Here is a 20,238-nt window from a genome sequence, read left to right on the forward strand (position 1 = left end):
TCAGGAGGTTACACCACAAAACCTCAGAATGTTACAACACAGCCAATGATCCAGGAGATTACAGCACAAGACCCAGGATGCCACAACAATAGAACTCAGAAGGTCATTACCCAGGTTGTGACAACACAGGAGGCTGATAGACACACAGACAATACCTCAGCCACACAGGTTCTTACAAAAGAGCCAACCAATCTACAAACATCAACTCCGTCAACCAATCAAGAAATAACAACATAGCCAACCAGCCTGCTTACTGCAGAGCCAGCACACCACACCTCCCCACCAGCATTTATAGCAGCTCTGATCACATTTTGCTTGCACAAGCACGAAGCCAAAAGCACCAGCCTGAAGATGGCGAGTGGGACCTCATCGAAATGTTGCCAAGATACTCTCAATCTTACATGGTAAAAGACCCGAACACACCAAGACCTGCATATATATGTGTGTGTGTGTGTGTGTGTGTGTGTGTTGTTTGTGTGTGTGTTTTCTTAACTTTTCGTGGGTATTTATATGTATGGTATTCAGCTTTGTTCAGGTATTTTCCCACGTCATTATAGTTGTACTTTTAAAGTTGTAGCGACACAATGTTGCCAGCCATTCAAGACACAAAAAAAGCCACAAAACAGACAGAAGATATTAGAAACACCAATCAAGCAGAACACAGCAAACTCCAAGACCAATAAATACAGACCAAGAATCCCAACTAATCAGGATGAAGAAAAAACCATTCTGGCACAGCAGTAGGCTAGCCCCAAATTTAAAACTGAAACAACTGTAAAAGTCTGACTCACAGACGAACACAATACAGAAGCCTGATGATGTCAGATGAGATTCTGCCGAAACGTTGCTACAACTTTAAAAGCATAAGTATAATGACGTGGGAAAATACCCGAATAAAGCTGAATGCCATACATGTAAGTACCTGCGAAGACTTAAGAAAACATGTGTATGTGTGTGTGTGTGTATCTATATCTATCTATCTATCTATCTATCTATCTATCTATCTATCTATCTATCTATCTATCTATAGACTTACACTCCTGGAGAAGCGTTCTACTTTCAACCACAGGGGTAGGCATCACCCCTAAGTACAAATAATAATAACAATAACAACAATAATAACAATAATAATAATTAAAAAAAAATAAAGTTAGAGGCACGTGAATCAGTCCTCCACAATGGAAGGTGACAACGTCTTCCGCTTCAAGACAAATAAGTCCCGAGATAAGTCAGTGGACCCCAAAAAGGCTTCTAAGGTGGCGGATAAGGATGCCCATAGATGGCACCAACCCTTGGAAAGGCAGTTGCAGAAATGGGCCAGGAAGGCGGACAAGATGGCTACGACACAACAATTGGATCAGGGCCCAAGTACATTGTTGGGGCCCCTGGACTTATCCCCCCAGCCCAGACAGACTATTTCTGGACAGCCTCCCAAAGGCATATCTCCTCCAATGAGCACTGCCTGGCGAATCCCAGAGGCAACCTTCACCCCTACGGCCACCGGTTTAAGACAGGAGGAGGGATTACCTGAGACTATTCCCATCGAAATGAGGCAATGGATGGAGATGGCCATACAAAAGGGCATTGCGGCTGGAGTTCAGCAATCCATGCAGACCAGACACTTTTTGGCTACCTCGGAAGCGGGATCCCTGTCTGCTCGATCCTTTGCGCATATGGGACATCATCAAACTCGGGTATTCCCCAATATTCCTGACATACCAGTCCAGGGTCTTTGGGAAGAGGTGGAATTAGATGACCAGGATGTTCCCATGGAGGTGGGGTCGATCCATCAGATGGACTTGGGGTTGTCAGAGGCTGACCCACTAGAATGAGGAATGTCGGATGACGAAGGCCTCATTCCGGACCAACCTACTTTTTCTGGCCTTTTTCGTCCGCACCTCTTTAAATCTTTACTGTTCAAAGCAAAGAACACCACTAAACTAGGCACATCAAGCCATCATCCATTGTCAACAGGGTCTCAGGGCGAATCCGAGGATCTAATATTCTCACAACTGGCTAATGAGGCAGAAACTATTCCTGTCCCTCGTATGTTTGCTGAATTAGTACAAAATCAATGGGCATCAGCAGCATCCTACCCAGCCCCAACAGGGTACGATAAACGATATTATAATTTGGCACCAGAGTTTTCAAATTTTCTCAAAATGTCGGAGGTGGATGAGCCCACTGTGGCACTGGCCTCTTCTTCAACCTTTCCCAACGAGGCCAAGGAAGCCCTGAGACTGGAGGAAAAGAGAGCAGAGTTGGCACTCCCGTAGGGCGCATGTTTCTGATGCCTGGGCCATTAGGGCAGCTACAGCTGCATCCTTTTTTTACACGGTCCTCCCTACGATGGCTCTTCCACTTGAGGGATATATTGCTGGCGTCAAATGTCAGAGCCCACCAGGACATTGCTAAGATTATTGCAGCGGCAGAATTCTCCACCAACACCACATTTAATGCAGTCAAATTCTTGTCTAGAACCATAGTATCTCAGGTATCAACATGGAGACTGCTATGGCTCAGACATTGGCAGGCAGATACCAAGCATAAATGCAAGCTGGCATCAGCTCCAATATTGGGGGATAAATTATTTGAAAGTGTCTTGGAGCCCCTGCTTATTGAGAATAGAAACAAGAAAAAAGTGCTTCCCCCTCTTTTTCGGAGGTCTGAAAACAGAACACCCCAGTCGTTTCGAAGGGGTTCCTTTCGTTTCTACTATCAAAGCCCATACGTTCCCAGATCGCAGAGAACATCAGGCTACAGGCCTAGGTCAGCGAGGAGGCCAAAACAGAAGAAACCGCAGAGGTATTGGAGGCCAATTTTTTCGTCGCCCCAAGTGAGTCCTTGACAGCAGCTCCCATTGGTGGGTGGCTAAAATTGTTTGCTGATCAATGGGACAGCTCCACCTCTGATGCATGGGTCAGGGACTCTGTTAGGTTTGGTTTGGTGCTAGAGTTTCAATCCTCCCCCCCGAAATTTTTCATTAGGAGCCCTAGGTCCACGGAACCCATTAAGAGAGAGTTGATGCAGGAGGCTATCAATCATCTTCTGCATATTCGGGCCATTAGAGAGGTCTCATCTGAACAACGGGGTCAAGGCTGTTACTCTCTATTGTTTGTGGTCCCAAAGAGTTCAGGGTGCTGGAGGGCAATTCTGGACCTCAAACATCTGAACAGATCATTGGTTTATCGAAAATTTAAGATGACTACTCTCCAGTCCATTCTGCTCAGCATCAGAGAGAACGATGTCCTGACCTCTATAGATCTGACAGAGGCGTATCTATATATACCAATTAGACCTGCTCACTACAAATATCTTAGTTTTGCTTTTGTGACTGGCACTACGACTATATCGCCCTACCATTCGGTCTGTTTCCATGGTAAATTTGATTTGGGGTGTGTGCTGTTTAGGTGTGTTAGGAAATTGTTTCGGTTTTCTTTTCTATGGGGCCAAATAACAAATGTGTCATCGATGTATCTTAATCACAGTTTGGGTTTGTGGGTGGCATTTGCCAGGGCTCTGGATTCGAATTCTTCCATGAACAGGTTTGCAATAATGGGTGACAGTGGTGATCCCATGGGGGCTTCTTCAATTTGCTTCTATCTTTGTCCTTTGTATATGAAATATGTGTTGGTTAAGCAGTGTTCTGCTAGTTCCATGAGGTGTTTGGGTGGTTGGTATTTGTTTTTGATGATTTCTAGGGTTTCTTTTATCGGGACATGGGTGAATAGTGAAACCATGTTGAAACTTACAAGCAGATCTTTTTGTTCCATGTGTAGATCTTTGATCATTTCTAAGAGGTGGTATGAGTTTTGTACATGTGAAGCTGTTGCTTCAGCATGGGGATGTAGCTGCTTTGCTAGGTATTTGGCTAGGTTTGGTAGTGGTGCTCCTCTGGAGCTGACTATGGGTCTCAGAGGTATGCCTTCTTTGTGTCTTTTGGGGAGGCCATATATTTTGAGGCATCTGGAAGGTTTTTCTTCTTGTAATGATCATCTGTTGGATCTATATATATGCATGCATGTGTGTGTGTGTGTGTATGTGTGTGTGTAGAAAACACACACACACACATATATATATATATATATATATATATATATATATATATATATATATACATACATACATACACATACATACATACATACACATACATACATACATACATACATACACACACAAACACACATTGCTCAAAAAAATAAAGGGAACACAAAAATAAGACATCCTAGATCTGAATGAATGAAATATTCTTATTAAATACTTTGTTCATTACATAGTTGAATGTGCTGACAACAAAATCACACAAAAATTATCAACGGAAAGCAAATTTAGCAACCCATGGAGGTCTGGATTTGGAGTTACACTCAAAATTAAAATGGAAAAAAACACTACAGGCTGATCCAACTTTGATGTAATGTCCTTGAAAACAAGTCAAAATGAGGCTCAGTAGTGTGTGTGGCCTCCACGTGCCTGTATGACCACCCTACAACGCCTGGGCATGCTCCTGATGAGGTGGCGGATGGTCTCCTGAGGGATCTCCTCCCACACCTGGACTAAAGCATCCCCCAACTCCTGGACAGTCTGTGGTGCAACATGGCATGGTTGGATGGAGCGAGACATGATATCCCAGATGTGCTCAATTGGATTCAAGTCTGGGGAACAGGTGGGCCAGTCCATAGCATCAATGCCTTCGTCTTGCAGGAACTGCTGACACACTGCGGCCACATGAGGCCTAGCATTATCGTACATTAGGAGGAATCCAGGGCCAACCGCACCAGCATATGGTCTCACAAAGGGTCTGAGGATCTCATCTCGGTACCTAATGGCAGTCAAGCTACCTCTTGCGAGCACATGGAGGGCTGTGCCACCCCGCACCAATGCTGACCCACTGCCAAACCAGTCATGCTGGAGGATGTTGCAGGCAGAGGAACATTCTCCATGGCGTCTCCAGACCCTGTCACGTCTGTCACATGTGCTCAGTGTGAACCTGCTCTCACCTGTGAAGAGCACAGGGCACCAGTGGCAAATTTGCCAATCTTGGTTTTCTCTGGCAAATGCCAAACATCTTGCACGGTGTTGGGCTTTAAGTAGAATCCCCACCTGTGGACGCCGAGCCCTCATACCACCCTCATGGAGTCTGTTTCTGACCATTTGAGCAGCCACATGCACATTTGTGGCCCGCTGGAGATCATTTTGGAGGGCTCTGGCAGTGCTCCTCCTGTTCCTCCTTGCACAAAGGTGGAGGTAGCAGTCCTGATGCTGGGTTGTTGCCCTCCTATGGCCTCCTCCATGTCTCCTGATGTACTGGCCTGTCTCCTGGTAGGGCCTCCGTGCTCTGGACACTATGCTGACAGACACAGCAAGCCTTCTTGCCACAGCTCGCATTGATGTGCCATCCTGGATGAGCCGCACTACCTGAGCCACTTGTGTGGGTTGTAGACTCCATCTCATGCTACCACTAGAGTGAAAGCACCACAAGCATTCAAAAGTGATCCTTTATTGGGGATGTCTTTCTTACTGCCTATGCTTTCCACCTGTTGTCTATTCCATTTCCACAACAGCATGTAAAATTGATAGTGTCAGTGTTGCTACCTAAGTGAACAGTTTGATTTCATAGAAGTGTGATTCACTTGGAGTTACATTGTGTTGCTTAAGTGTTCCCTTTATATTTTTGAGCAGTGTATTAATTTTCTGAGAAATATTGCTTAATCTTTCTGTTATTTATTTAGATAACAATTTTATTATAGGAAAAAATAAAACTAAAAAGAATAAAAATAGAAGGTGCAGAAAATAAAAGAAATAGAAAAGAAAGTAAAAATATAGTAAAAAGAAAGAAAAGAAATATATAAAAAACAACTTCCTACTTTCATCATAATTATTAACAAAGTTAGTAATATATTACCTCCTCTTAAAATGCAACATATGATCTCTTCTTCCCATCTCTTATCTATAAACAAATCCATAAAGCAACATCATTTCAGGCCTGGTGTCAGTAAATTCCATTATTACCAGAAATTATATATCCTAACTTAATTTTGATCGAATAAGTCAACTTTATATTCCTTCCTTTGAAATTTTAATCTTCATTCATTCAAATAATGTCTTAAAACTTGTATTTCTTTTCATTTCTTGTTTGTTCCTTTTAATGAGATTTTTAAAATATTTTAACAAGTCTCTTTTGTAAATTCAATATAGGAAAATTATTCAGATCTCTCACTTGGCTTATGGTTTGTATAGCCATATTAAGTATTAAAACATCAGCCAGTTTCTTTTGTATGTCCAAAGTAGCCATTCTTGTCTAGTTCCCATTTTATTGTATCTTTCTGACATAGTCTCTTCATAAAGATAGCTCTTTCTGTTGACACTGTTAAAATTAATTTCTGAATCAATTTTTCAAAAATATCCTTCAATATGTCCCTTAGAATATTTTGCTTCATTCTCTAATTGTACGTTGAGTTGATGTATCCTTCTCTTTTAATTATAATTTTTAGTTTTCTCCAGTGTCCAATTTTTACAACATTAAGACTTTTTTAAAAAATTCAGAACAAAACTATTTTCCCATGGAAAGGATTCATTATTATTGTTGTTGTTGTTGTTGTGCCATTAAAACATCAACATTATTCACTGATTACTTATTTATTTTTGTAAGCAAGTACTTTTTATAGTTTTGGACTTTCCCAAATCTTACAATTTTGACAGATACGCTGAATGTGTCAAGCAATGGTGAAGAAGTATAAGTATTCAACATGTATTCTGTCAGAATGTAGAATAGAATAGGATACTTTTATTGGCCAAGTATGATTGGACACACAAGGAATTTGTCTTGGTATAAATACTCTCAGTATATATAAAAGAAAAGATATATTTGTCAAGAGTCGAGAATCATAAGGTACGACACTTAATGATAGTCATAGGGTACAATAAGCAATCAATCATATGAGACAAATTGTAGTCGATGATAATTTAGTGTTGGATCCATTATCCTGTAGAGCAGTTCTTCATTTGTTCAATCTCTCGTAGAATTGTTTTAGTATCTCTTCATCATGGTTCAGAGCTAAATAATTTCCTGGCAATTCCAGAGTCGGCTTTTGCTTATTACAAATAAATAAACGGTTAGGGTTAGGGTTTAGAATACACCTCTCCTTGTTTTAGAGTATTTCTTCTAGGAATTGAAGCTTGTGCATGTCAGATTGTCCTTCCCTTTTTTCTCCCGACAGCGAACTTGGGAAATGGATTGAGTTGAGAGAAACTGGCACAGTGTCATCTGCCCTAGCGCTCAATAAGTGGGAACCAGGACCTGCTGCTTTCATTTACTCATAACTCAGAGACTATAACTGCACCAAATGTTTTCTGAAATTAGCTTCAAAGTGAGATCACCATGTTGCAAATAATACTTGCTTCAACAGACATTTACATTGTTTTGATGCTGTGAGGCAGCCTCTTGTTTCTCTTCATTGTATCTTCGCAGGTAATTTTTCACTCCTTTGTCCTGACTTCAGACTCATTTGTTCTCTCTGATAATATAGCAATTGGATTGACTAATGAATTCTTTGCAACTTTATAGCAATAGTATATATATTTTTAAAGGCACTCTTAATTTAACATTAAGCACTCAATAGTGGAATGCAAGGAAGGTTCTACTGTGCATAAAAATCCAGACTGGATTAAGCTGTTTTATTATAGTTTCTGCACCATTATGAATCCTTCTAATTCAGCATTCACATTATTCTTCTTTTGGCCATTCTCCATTCTACCTGCACAGAATGAGCATGGACAAAGAAAGAAAGACACCCCCCGCCCCCATGAGCCGTTTAACTTACACAGTTCCTCTCTTTCTCTATTAACAGGGCTTATGTCTTATCTATAGTTGTTGATCGGTCTTGGTCAACTTGGCTGTCTCAAAATGTTAAGTAGATTCAGACCAAATTAATAATTGGAAGGGGGATCAGCAAGAAATGCTAGATTTGTAGCCTAGATCAGCAGTCCCCAACCTTTGTGACTTGGTGGCCTGTCTGGGAAGGGAAACTAGGCTGTGCAAGTGGCTGGCTGGAGCTCCGAATAGGCCACAGCCCAATAGTGGGCTACAGCCCAGGGGTTGGGGACCCCTGGCCTAGATGGAGATGTTGAAAAAAAGGCAATAGCAATTTTTTTACATACAGTTCCCAGGAAAATTATATGGATGTATCTACTAGATTTCTTTTAGGGAAACCTTATCCATGCCTTCATAATGTCAGCGTATATGTCAGCGTTCCAAGTAACACACCCATTGAAAGCAGAGCTCCGAGGCAGGTAGATTCAGGGGTGGAATTCTACCGGTTTGGGCCGGTTTGGGAGAACTGGATGTTAATTTTACATCCAGTTCGGGGAACCAGTAGTTCTGAAGAACAGCTGGCCCCGCCCATTCCACCCCTCCCCTTCCAGAAGTACCCACTAGGCTCATCTGGCTCTCCCCCCCACCCTGCTTTTGCTCCTAGGAGGCTCCAGGGAGGCTTGCTGGGCTGAAAATGGGGCGTGGGGGGGGGGGTCCAGCACCAACCCCTTCCCCATTTTTGTTCTCAGGAGGCTCCCGGGAGGCTTGCTAGACTGAAACAACCCCCCGCACACACCCTGTGTTTGCTCTCAGGAGGCTCCAGAGAGGCTTGCTAGTCCCCGTTTTGGGCCTAGCAAGCCTTCCTGCAGCCTCCCAGGAGCACCCAGCCATCCAGTATGCCTGGTTTCAGTGTTTAGTCAAAAAAACATTTGGAGCGAATACAGTATTGATTACTGCCTGGGGAATGTTCTAGGTAAACAAAACTATGCAGCCTCCTAAAACTGTTGGAGTCAATCTTCTTTCTTTATTCCATATCCTCCTCTTCAAAACTAGTAAGGTGCTCTGCTTTTTCATGCCAGGCTTAGTGTAATAAGTTCAGAGTGGATTTTGTAGAGAACAGCTTACCTTTAGGTCTCATTCATTTGCTCAATTTCAGAGCATATATTACACAATTTCCAAAGCATAATTCAGACTATTCAGCAGTTTGCCTAGTTGCTGCTTCATTATTCTATTGCTGTCACAACCTCTACGGAGTCCAATGGCCTTTTAAATTTGACAAGCAAAAAACACAGTAAACATTTCTCACAAATATTTTCTCTCTTCCACTTTGTGGTTCGATATTTAACATACAAAATTATGTTCTCTGTTACTTACTATTCAGGCAGTTTGCAAAGTTGTGTTTTTTGTTGTTGGAAGGCAACTTTAATTTGAAGATGGTGGTAAATTCTTGGTAATAAAATGGCAAGTAGAAACGCTCACTTCTACTTGCCATTTAGAAAGGGTTATAAAGAATGAGAAGGTTAACCTTTGCTTTGTTTCCAATCTCCTTTTCTTTACTTGGTCTTCATAAAAAGTAGCTTTGGAATTGAAGCCATTTGTGTTAAAACAAAATTCTTTCTGCTTAAGGGTAAGTATGCAAAAAGTTTCAAGATTAATCCAAGATGTTTAATGGTTTTAAATATCTGGGTGTTGTACTAAGGTTTAGGTCAGAGGTCTTCAAACTTGGCAACTTTAAGACTTGTGGACTTCAACTCCCAGAATAGCTGGCTGGAGAATTCTGGGAGTTGAAGTTTATAAGTCTTTTTTTTTTTTATAAAGTTTTATTTGGTTTTTACACATACAAATACAAGTAAAACATCTTTTTTAAAAATAGCATGATCCCGGGTTGAATTTCTTTATATAGACACAAACTCAATTTCATGCTTATTTTTGTGTTCTATTCCATATCTTATGCTATTCTACATTTTCAATATAGTTTTTCCCCTCTTTTAATTTTCTCAGTTTTATTTTGATTATCTCATCTCAATTCAAATCATTATATTTATACTTTTGTCTGTTCTGTTTCAATTTCATATTATCTTCTCTCATTAAACAAATTTTCTCCTGTAGTTACTAATTGGAGTATGACACCTTTATATCTTTTAATTATATCCATTCAACTCTTATTTAAACTTCAATATATACCTTAAGGTTATGACCTTCAATATAATACATAATACATAACTTCCAATCAAATTCTGCTTGGTACATTCTCATAATACACACAATATTCTTTTTTAAAAAAGGGTTATAAATATATGTAATTATAAACCCTCATTCCATTACAATTCAATTCTATCATTAATAATCATTAAAGTCTTAACATCTTTAACATTTCTTTTCAATTAAATATCATACTTCCTTAAAGACACATATAATCTCCAGAATTAATTTTTCCCTTATTTCTCTTCACATATGTTTTGTAAATAATTAAATATTCATTTTGTTTACATTTATTTATTGACAAGCATTTCACTGAGTTATGATAGCTATTTTATCAAACATTTTAATCATACATTGTTTCATATTTTCTGAAATTATTTCTATTTCTAATATAACAATACTATCTTATGTACCTTTGCAGAATCCCTTTTTCCATTAGATTTTCACCCATTATCTCTAAATAGGCCCTGTTTCTCTATGTTTTGTTTCTGTCCTTTATAACTTCTTTCCTTTCTTCCCTCTCTTCTTCTCCCTCCCCTTTTTACCCCCTTGTCTCTCAACTTCTAATTCTCTATTCTGCATTTCCCTCTTCTGTTGCTTTCTGATTTTATACTTATTTTTCACTCTATTTTGGGGGGTTGTTTTCCCTATTTTCCTTTCTCTTTCCCCCTTTTCTTCCCCCCACCTAAGATTACTTGTTCATTAAAGATGGCTTCTTCTTTGTCGCAAATCTTCTTGTTCTGCAGACATTTCTTGTTGTTTCTCATAGTTCCAAATCTCCATTTCTAAGAACTGAAATACGAAGCCAAAAGAACCTCTCCCTTCTTGTGCATCTTCTTTGTACTTTTTAAGTTCCATTTTCAGTTCTTCTAAAAGTGGAGCCATTTTAAACAGTTTTAAACAACCACCCGATTGATTTTAGTCATTCAAATACAATAACCAAGAATCCAGAGATCACCAAGTAATCCAAATAGTCCCAAGCTGTTTCTTCTTATTTCTTTTTCCACTTTCTCTTCCTGGGGTTTTACTATTTTGTTGCGATGTTTCAGTTAAGATGTATCTTTTGGAAGTCTTGTTGAGATTTTGCTGTAAGTTCTTTTTAATTCCAGGCAGTCTCCTCCCTTCCAGATCCTGCCCTTTTATTCTTTTGCTCTCCTTTCCTGTTTTCAAAAGCTTTTAATTATCCCTTTGACTTTTTATTTTCAGCATTAAATGTCTATTAATGCCAAAGTGGATTTTTTTCCCAATTTCTTGCTTAAGTCTCTTAGCTGTCAGTATAGGCAAAGGAGGGGGAAAAAGAAATCTTTTTCCTTTTCTCTCTCCTTCGCAGCTTAAAAATCTTCTTAGGGAACAATGTTATTGGTTTTTTTTTAATAGTTTCAATTCCAGGGTACCTTATTTGTTGCTTTTGCTGTTTGACCCGGTCAACCAAAACTTTCTCTTCTTATCTTCCTCCTGCACATTCTTTTCCGGTCGAGTTCTTCTTTGTGGTGGCCATTTCTGACCACCGCTACAACCGCCTTCGGAAAAGGGAGTAAAGGCCAGCTGGGGAGGAGAGATGCAGCTCTCCTCAACCCTGCAGGCAGTCTTCCCCTTCTTCACCACCTCTATGGGGTGGCTTAGCCCTGAAACCAGCCAGCTCAAGGCGCTCCAGCAGCGAACACAGATCGAACCCGTGCAGAGACGCGGTTTCAGTCTGTCGCTGAAGAAGCTCAAACCGGAAGTTCCTGAAGTTTATAAGTCTCAAAGTTGCCAAGTTTGGGGACCCGTGGTTTAAGTAGAAAGAGGTTCCAGCTGAAAATATACCATGAATAGCATAGAGATGCATAGTAGCTCTTCTTTCTTTCTTTCTTTCTTTCTTTCTTTCTTTCTTTCTTTCTTTCTTTCTTTCTTTCTTTCTTCCTTCCTTCCTTCCTTCCTTCCTTCCTTCCTTCCTTCCTTTCTTTCTCTTAAAAGGAAGAAGAAAAAGAGGGAAGGATGGGAGAAAGAAAGAAAGGGAGGGAAAGGAGAAAGAGGGAAGGGAAAGGAAAGGAATGTGAATGAGATATGGATGGATGGATGAATGGACGGATGGATAGAGGGAGAGAGGTAGGGAGGTGGGGAAAGAAAAAGAAGAGGAAGGAAGGACCACAAACCCTGGCACCAGATGCAGCTTCAGAGGATGCTTTGAAAAAGCACAGCAAACAAGGGCTGGAAGGGACCTCAGAGGTCATCTAGTCCAACCCAGCTCCAAGAGCTTTGTTAAAGTGAGTTTCTATCTTTTGACCCACCCAGTCACGTAACCACCAAGCCACACCCAGCCAGTTACATGACCAACAAGACACATTCAGCCAGTCATGTGACCACCAAGCCACACCCACAAATTAGGTCACGCCCACAGAACCAGTTATTAAGAGATTTGAATCCCACCCCTGGGTAGATTCCTCAAAGAACATGTTTGTTGGATACTTCATATCGGCACAGCCAGTGAAAACCAACTCCAAAAGTTCCTGGGTTTTCACTTAATTAAAAGAGTAAAAATCCCCCCCTCCCAGGTGTCACTGGTCACATTGTCCAATGAATATATCTAGCAGGCTCCTCTCCTCCTTCAGCAGCCACCTGTTATGATGACCTTGGTTCTCACATGAAAACTTTTTGTTTTGACTGTTAGCCAGGCTATCAACTTCCCCCGTCTCTTCCCCCTCTCAGGCTTCGTGGCAACTATGAGGCAGCACAAGAAAGCTTCAGCCAGGTTCGCTTCAGAGTTGATAATATAATAATGATGATGCAGGATTGCATAAATAAATTGGCACAATAGTGTAGATTAGGATAACCTAGATTTTATTAGGTTGCCTTAAAATGTTGATCAGAATAAATAATTTGAAGACTGGGCCAGTAACCTAGTGTCTCTTCTTAACTTAAGGACCACAGTGCTTCAAGTGCAAGCAGTGTTTTCATACTCATTACATACACACACATCACCAAATATGCATGATCAAAATGGAATACAGATAGTCCTCAACTTATGACCACAGTTGAGCCCAAAATTTATGTTCCTAAGTGAGACATTTTGTTAAGCGAATATTGTCCCATTTTATGACTTTAATTGCCACAGATGTTTAGACAATCACTTCAGTTACACTATTAAGTTAGTAACAGAGTTGTAAAGTAAATTTGGCTTCCCCATTGACTTTGTTTGCAAGAAGGTTGCAAAAGGGGATCCCATGATCCCAGGACGCTGCAAACTTCATAAATATGAACCAGTTGACAAGCAACTGAATTTTTGATCACATGACAATGGGGATGCCACAATGGTTGTAAGTGTGAAAAGCGGTCATACATCACTTTTTTTATAAATCATTTTTTTCAGTGCTGTTATAACTTTGAATGGTCACTAAACGAACTGTTGTAAGTCGAGGAGTACCTGTACAAAACCCTGAGAAGAAGCTGTTCTCTGGCCTAGCCCCTGAGTTATAATTCAACCTCCATTCTGAATATTCAAGAAATTACTGTATTTCCATTGTTGGGAAATGTAGAATTGCCAGATGTCAATATAAACTGAATGGGTTGGTGTTCCTATATAGAGAAGTTCACTCAAACTGTAAACTGTAATTTCAATGCTTGTTTGAAGTTTTTAAAATAATGCCATAGCTAAAACCTGCAACTGCAACCTTCCGAAAGCATTGCCACCGCTTTTACCCAGAAGGTGATTGCTTACTAGCAAAGCAAAGGGAAGGAGGAGTAGATGTTCTAGCTGCTTTGATCTTTTTTAGAAACGATATTAAAATGTTCAACTGTGCAGCCTTTAGGTTATATTTGGTCTCGTGTTGTCATCAGGTAGGCTGTTCTCTTTCTCGAATCAAATTGCAAACTGTCTCCTCAACTGTAATTAAGAGCTAAGCAGTGGTGTCAGGGAGTAGGATTTGTTCAGGCTTATCACTTTCCTGACGCCTCTTAGCATCAAACCTCACAAAAGCACGGTGGTGAAATGAAGGCATTATTTGTGTTAGATAGGTAGTTGCACATCTAATGCCTAATTGCTTATCATGGACTATAATCTTATAACTAAGGTAAGCGTTAAGGTATCTCTTTAGAACACATTAGGCTTTCTCCTTCCTTTTGTTTTTGCTTTGTTTTACAATTTTTATAAGGTTGAAAAACAAACAACTAAATCTGTCACAGAAATTACTTGGCTAAAGGGAAATAAACAGGATTAGAGTAATTTCATAGAACATGCTTTCTTTTTGAAAAGATTAGACTAATTTATCAAGCAATACCATGGAAAGCAATCAGTTTACAGAAAAGGCGATAGTTACCAAGATCAGCAATTCCGCCATATTTTTCAAGATCATTTCAAACCAAATTATTAATTATAATACTGTAATACAATGCAGTAGAATACAGATCAGGTTGTTATCATTGTCATTTCACAAGTCCTTGTCACTTATAAGTCTTAAAATCCTTTGTTTAAACAATGTATGAATTTGAGGAGGAAACTTGACAATTTGTCATTGATTCAATTTGTGGGAATTTGAGGGACCGATGGGGTAATTCTGTGACTAAAATACAGTGACATTCCTTTATTGGGTTTAACAGTGACAGATGAGTTTATTGACTGTAACTTTATTTTCACTTGCCAGATCAGGAATGAACATGTAGATTTCTTTGCAGTAGATGTATTTCCACACTGGTACCTAAAGCCAGGGAGAGCTCTTGTATGTTCTATCCTTAAGAAGAAATATGGTAAAACTGCTTTCTTGCATACAGATCTAATCTAGGGATGGGATTCTACCAGTTCGCACCTATTCGCTAGAACTGGTTGTTAACATTCTAAGCAGTTCAGAGAACCGGTTGTTAAAAGAAATTATTGGCCTAATTCTGTAAAGAAGGCAGGAAGGAAACATTCTGGTGTTGCTTACAGAAACTGTCTCTCCATTAACCCTTATTACATTCTTGGCAGGACTAGACTTCCTGTCTCAGGAATGTCTCTGGAGTTTTTTTCCCCTCCTTTGCTGGTATTTTACTTGTGGGGAGTGACCGTTTGAAGTTACAATGGCACTGAAAAAAGTGACATGACCATTTTTCACACTTACGACTGTTGGAACATCCTCACAGTCATGAGAGGCCAGGCGAGGAGATGCGTGCCTCGATGTGAGTGATATTGAGTTGGCCACGCCCAGCCAATAACATGACCACCAAGCCATGTCCACCCAGTCACATGACCACCAAGCCACGCCCACCACCTAAGCCACGCTCACAGAACTGGTTGTTAAAAAATTTGAATCCCACCCCTGATCTAATCCATTCTAAATGGATACTTTACATCATAAAGTATATTGTGATTCAACAGGGTTATGGGAATTAACTTATAAATCAGCTAAATTTTGCATGACCGTTCTTATGAGTTTAAAAATAGCAAGATATCTGGTGAGATATATGTTGACAAAGTCTTTTGCATTTGTATGGGAATAAAAAAAAGTCCTGTCCCCCCTAAATGTCTGTATAGCACAGTTATGGTTAACTGAGCTAATAAAAGCAGTTAGAAAAGCTAAGCTTTGTAGAGGCAGAGAAAATTCCACTTAAAAGTAGAGACCATCTTTGTTTCAGCAAACCAGTGTGCAGTGGAACACCCTAGGGAGGGCATCAGGTGTTTTTAAATAAGCAAACAATTGTATTACACTTTTAATTAGAAGGAAAATTCCATCTCCCATTGTCAGGTACTCTAATTTGAATCTGTTTTGTAGATCCCAAGACCCCCATTCAGGTAATCAGAGAGATTACAGTTCACTTTGCATATCGTGCTTTGTCATGTTGTGATTTGCTTGTTTGTTGCGGTGTTCTATAGGAAGTTTGCCAAGTGTGATTGATTCAGCAAACCATAATCTGATGTATGAATCCAGCCTGATGCTCTTCATCCTTACTCAGCATGTAATCTAGTACATTTTAAGGATACCCAATGGAGGGAGTGCCTTTTCTGCGTCGTGGATGTGAGTCTTTTCCAGTTTTGCTGGTTAGTTCTTTTTAATGAGTGGTGATATTTATGTGCAAGTTTAGCGATGTTTGCAGAAGTGCTAGTAATTACAGATGTGTATGTGCGTGGGTGCATTTTAAGTAATTGAACTGTCCAAGTTTGCTGCCTAGTTGAACAAATTGACTTGTCTGTTTAAACTCTAAGAAATCAGATTTATAACTAAAGAAATGTGTTCATGTGACTTCCTGATACGAGCAAATTGCACTGATACAATATATTTTCTAAATGCAATGAGGAGTGTTTCTTAATTTATGAAATTGCTTATATTAAAAAAGTCAATTATATCTATATTGTTAATGTTTTACAGTTAAGGGGAATTTCTTTTCCTTACAAAATAAATATTAAAAAGAGAATGATTGCAAATCCCTTAAATGTCAAAATAGCAGACGTCAAAACAGTACATTTAAAATGAAATATAAACTGGGGCTGTACAGAGCTTCAGATTTTATCTCTGAAAGATCATTTAGACCAGGAGTGTCAAACTTGATTTAACTGAGGGCCACATTAGGGCCACATCAGGGGGCCAGGGTGGCCGTGGCCAGGATGGGTATGGTCAGCTTGATATTACTCATGTTGGAGGTGCCTGTGGTGGCCTGAGCACTCTTGCCAGTGAAAATGGGCTCCCAAGCTCTATTTTTGACTGCAATGGCCTCCTGTAACCCTCTGCTAGTGAATATGTAGCTTAGGAGCACCACCCGTGGCCCTCCCAGGCTCCATTTTAACTGACATAGGGACTGCAGGCTGGTCCTTCACTGTTTCCAGGGCAGCCCTGCAGGCCAGATCTAAGCACCCCACGAACTAGATCCGGCCTTGAGTTTGACACCCCTGCTTTAGACTTTACAGGAATATGAAAGTATCACTTGCAATACTTTAAAACAACCACATCTTTCCTATAATTACTTTTTGTAGCTGCCCTGTGATCAAGAGAAAATGTTTGGTCACGTGAAGGTGTGGTAATTATATTTTGTTCTTGAACACCTTTTGGAGATTGAGTCCAAACTATTATACAGTCTTAATAATAATATTAGAAATATTAAAATACCACAAGCATGATCATATCCAAAAATCTCATTTAAAAAGTGATAGTCAGTTTTATTAAATGAACTGTTTTCCTGCCACATGAAATGTATTTATTTGTTTATTCATACTGCATAATTTATAGGCCACCTACTTTACCAGACTCTGCACAGCATACAACAATAAGATTGATTTGCTATAAGCTAGTTGGCCAAAACAATTCCTGACAGCTATATATCTTTAGATAACAACACTAAAATATAAATAGCTGGTTGCACTTAAACTTGTATGCGCTTCAGTAAGCATTGAAAAATTATTTATAGTCTGTCTTTACATTCTGTTGAGTAGTTAAGTTGGTTAACAACATACAGTACCCCAAAAACAAACATTAAAATAATGAAATAAAAGTAGTAAATAAACTAAATGGTGGTTAAAATCTGTGAAACAAATGCATCTTGCTTTCCTTTTTAAGGCAAAAAAAAAAAAAAGGGAAGCAAATGCAAGTCCCAAAAAACTTGCATCTGATGAAGTGAGCTGCAATTTGCAAATGTGTCTTTTCACAAAATTTTGTTAAGTGAAAAAGTTGCTTCCAGCCTAGAATCAATTCAAGAAATCTTTATCTCCCATGCTGGAGAAAGGAACAACTTCAGATGAGTCTTTTTGTTGACCATTTATATAGTTCTTCATAAATGAACATGTGGTCCCTCATATAGACCATATATAGGGCTTTTAACATTTAACTTTAAATTGTGCTTGAAAGCAATTAGCAACTACTGAAAATCTTTCAGTTTAGGTATTATAAGATCCATATATATTGCACCAGTTAGCTGCCTAGCTATTACGATTTACAACTGTGACTTCTACATTACCTTTTCTTCTTAATTCTGGCTTCAGATAATGGATTCAGAGTGATCTCCAATATAGTTAAATGTGTGTGAATGGGTATCTCTTTGGGCATGCAAAAACTAGCATTTGAACATCTTAGGGTGTGGTCTCAAAGAGGTTGCTACCCTAACTTAGATCCCTAGTAAGGACACTGGCTTTTCTAGTGGTTTAACAAGTAAAAAATTAGGTCATACATATTGCATCAGAAATTTAAAGCCCTGCATGGAGATAATCCTCGTGTGCGTTTTGTGATTCACAGTTAATGAATTATGATTTGTAAGAAGGTTCAATCTTCTGCATCACCTTTAGGGGTACAATCTAACTGTAGTATAGTTTCCCCCAGGGGGCAACATTAAGCGGTCCAGATTCTGTTCCTCTGTGTATGAAAAAATGTTAAGTGCCATGTTTAGTACTGTAACTAGACAACTAGACAGTCCTATTGGATCATTCTTCTTTCTACATATAATATAGGATTGCACTGTTTCTCTTCTCACCACTTCAAGAGAGCCCCAATGAAGCCTCTACTTCCACCTCCACCTCCTCTCTGACCCATGGAACTGCCTGCCACTTTGTTGTGGGGAGGGGGAACCAAGAGAGCTGCAGACTGCAAAGAAAACAAACCCCCTGTTCCCCATCCTGGCATGTCCCTAAGGCCCCCTCCCTCTACAGAGGGAAGAGGGCCAGTGTTCCCCAGCCAGACCTGCCTTGCTGACAGGCAGCTGAATCACTCCCTCATATTTCCCTCTCTGGCCATTGCCCTGAAGAGATTTCAAATTTCCACTCAGTGCCCATTGATCCTTGCCATTAGCCAATTGGGAGCAAGAGTTAGAGGGAAATATGAGGGAATGGGAAGGAGGGTGGAGATAACCGTAGTCAGAAAGCATGGCGGTGCTGAAGCTGCCATACCTTTGTCAAATTTCAGTCCAATGAGAGTCATGGTCCCAGATTTTTTAGGCATTGTTTAAGTTAGCCCATTTGAGATACGTTGATTCAAAAATTGTTGTGCATTTCATGCCATTTCATCCAATTTAATTGATAAAATAATTGATTTTATGTTATTAAAATAGTGTACGTTGAAACATAGCTCTTTTATTCTGTTGCTTTCAGCACTTGCCCTTACTTGGTCAGCTTATAGAAGACAAAGCCCTTAGCCCAAGAAATGAGAAGCCCATGAGCATTCTCTTCATTTCCTAAGGTGGCACAAATGAAATTGTACTGAGATGGATGCATTCTCAGGACTGAGGATATGAAACTATAGGTATAATGGGATATACATGGACATGTGTCTGCATCCATGCTTCTTTTTTTTTCTTATTTCCTTCTGAAAGCTTTTTCTGGTTCCTAAAAAATTGAGGAACCCAAATTTGTGAACTATTTCTTTAAATTTTTATTTTTTATGTTATGATTGGAAATATTTTCCCCAATGCTTTGGAAATGCTAGGTTGCTTATTGAAATAAAAAATTTGCAGTCTCATGGATTGTCATTCTGACATGACTTCCTTAGTTTGTCTACTTATATTTCTATTTAAACTGGCATCCTAGTTCATCTCGTTTATTTAAATAAGCTTCTTGAAAATGCCTACATTCCAATAGCACTGTTGTTTTCCTCCCTTCCAAGGAGGTCATGTCAGTTGATAAGATCAGGGTGCATATCTGTGAGATTTTTTTCTCTATATCTCCTGATTCTTATTAAATGGATGCCTCCACTCTAAGTGAATTAAAAAACATTTGTAAAACCAAATTTTAACTTAGCTACTTTTAATTATATTATTAAATATGAAATGTATCAGGTGCAAATTTTGACCTTTGTAGGCCAAATACTCATTCCTCATTCCTATTACAATATGGATTTAATATCTTTTAAAAGATATTTAAAATTGCCTATTAGTAAACTTGATGCCATTATATTTATATTTTTGCCAAGAGTTATAAAATTGGATTACCCATTTATTCTGGCAAAACACAAATTTATCTTAACATGAATTCAAGAAAATGCTTTGGTGGATTTTAAACCAAAGTTAAAGGAATGATGAATGAAAACAAGCTTTCATCTCTGACATATGAGTTTTGTCATTTTGATATATTTTCTCCATTTATCGTGGCATTTCATACATCTCTGCATTTTGTGCATTGAACTTTAGAAATCTTTTCCTTTGTATTTCATAGTTTGAGAATTTCAAACCCATTATCTGTATAATATAATATCTAGATGAAGTGCACATCCATAGACACAACATTTTGTCATCAGTCTGTTTCATCCAGGTCTCACTGATTCCTCTTCAGATCTAGGATTTGCTCTTGGAATGAGAGA

General features: G+C 39.3%; 1 protein-coding gene across 7 annotated transcripts in view; it reads left to right on the forward strand.

Moving 5' to 3' along the window:
- ZNF385B (zinc finger protein 385B) overlaps positions 1–20,238 on the forward strand; it is a 250,822-nt gene that overhangs the window by 138,117 nt on the left and 92,467 nt on the right. For 2 of the 7 annotated variants that reach the window (XM_087919882.1, XM_087919883.1), the window contains exon 2: positions 15,840–15,981. The exons of the other annotated variants lie outside the window; for them this stretch is intronic. In XM_087919882.1, coding sequence (XP_087776008.1) covers positions 15,951–15,981 — 31 coding nt within the window. In that variant the 5' untranslated portion in view covers positions 15,840–15,950. The remainder of the gene's footprint in view (positions 1–15,839; positions 15,982–20,238) is intronic. 7 annotated transcript variants of the gene reach the window in all.

The sequence above is a fragment of the Pseudonaja textilis genome, chromosome 1, assembly GCF_049901715.1.
Source record: "Pseudonaja textilis isolate UNSWEBS1 chromosome 1, rPseTex1.2, whole genome shotgun sequence".
NCBI classification, from domain to species: Eukaryota; Metazoa; Chordata; class Lepidosauria; order Squamata; family Elapidae; genus Pseudonaja; species Pseudonaja textilis.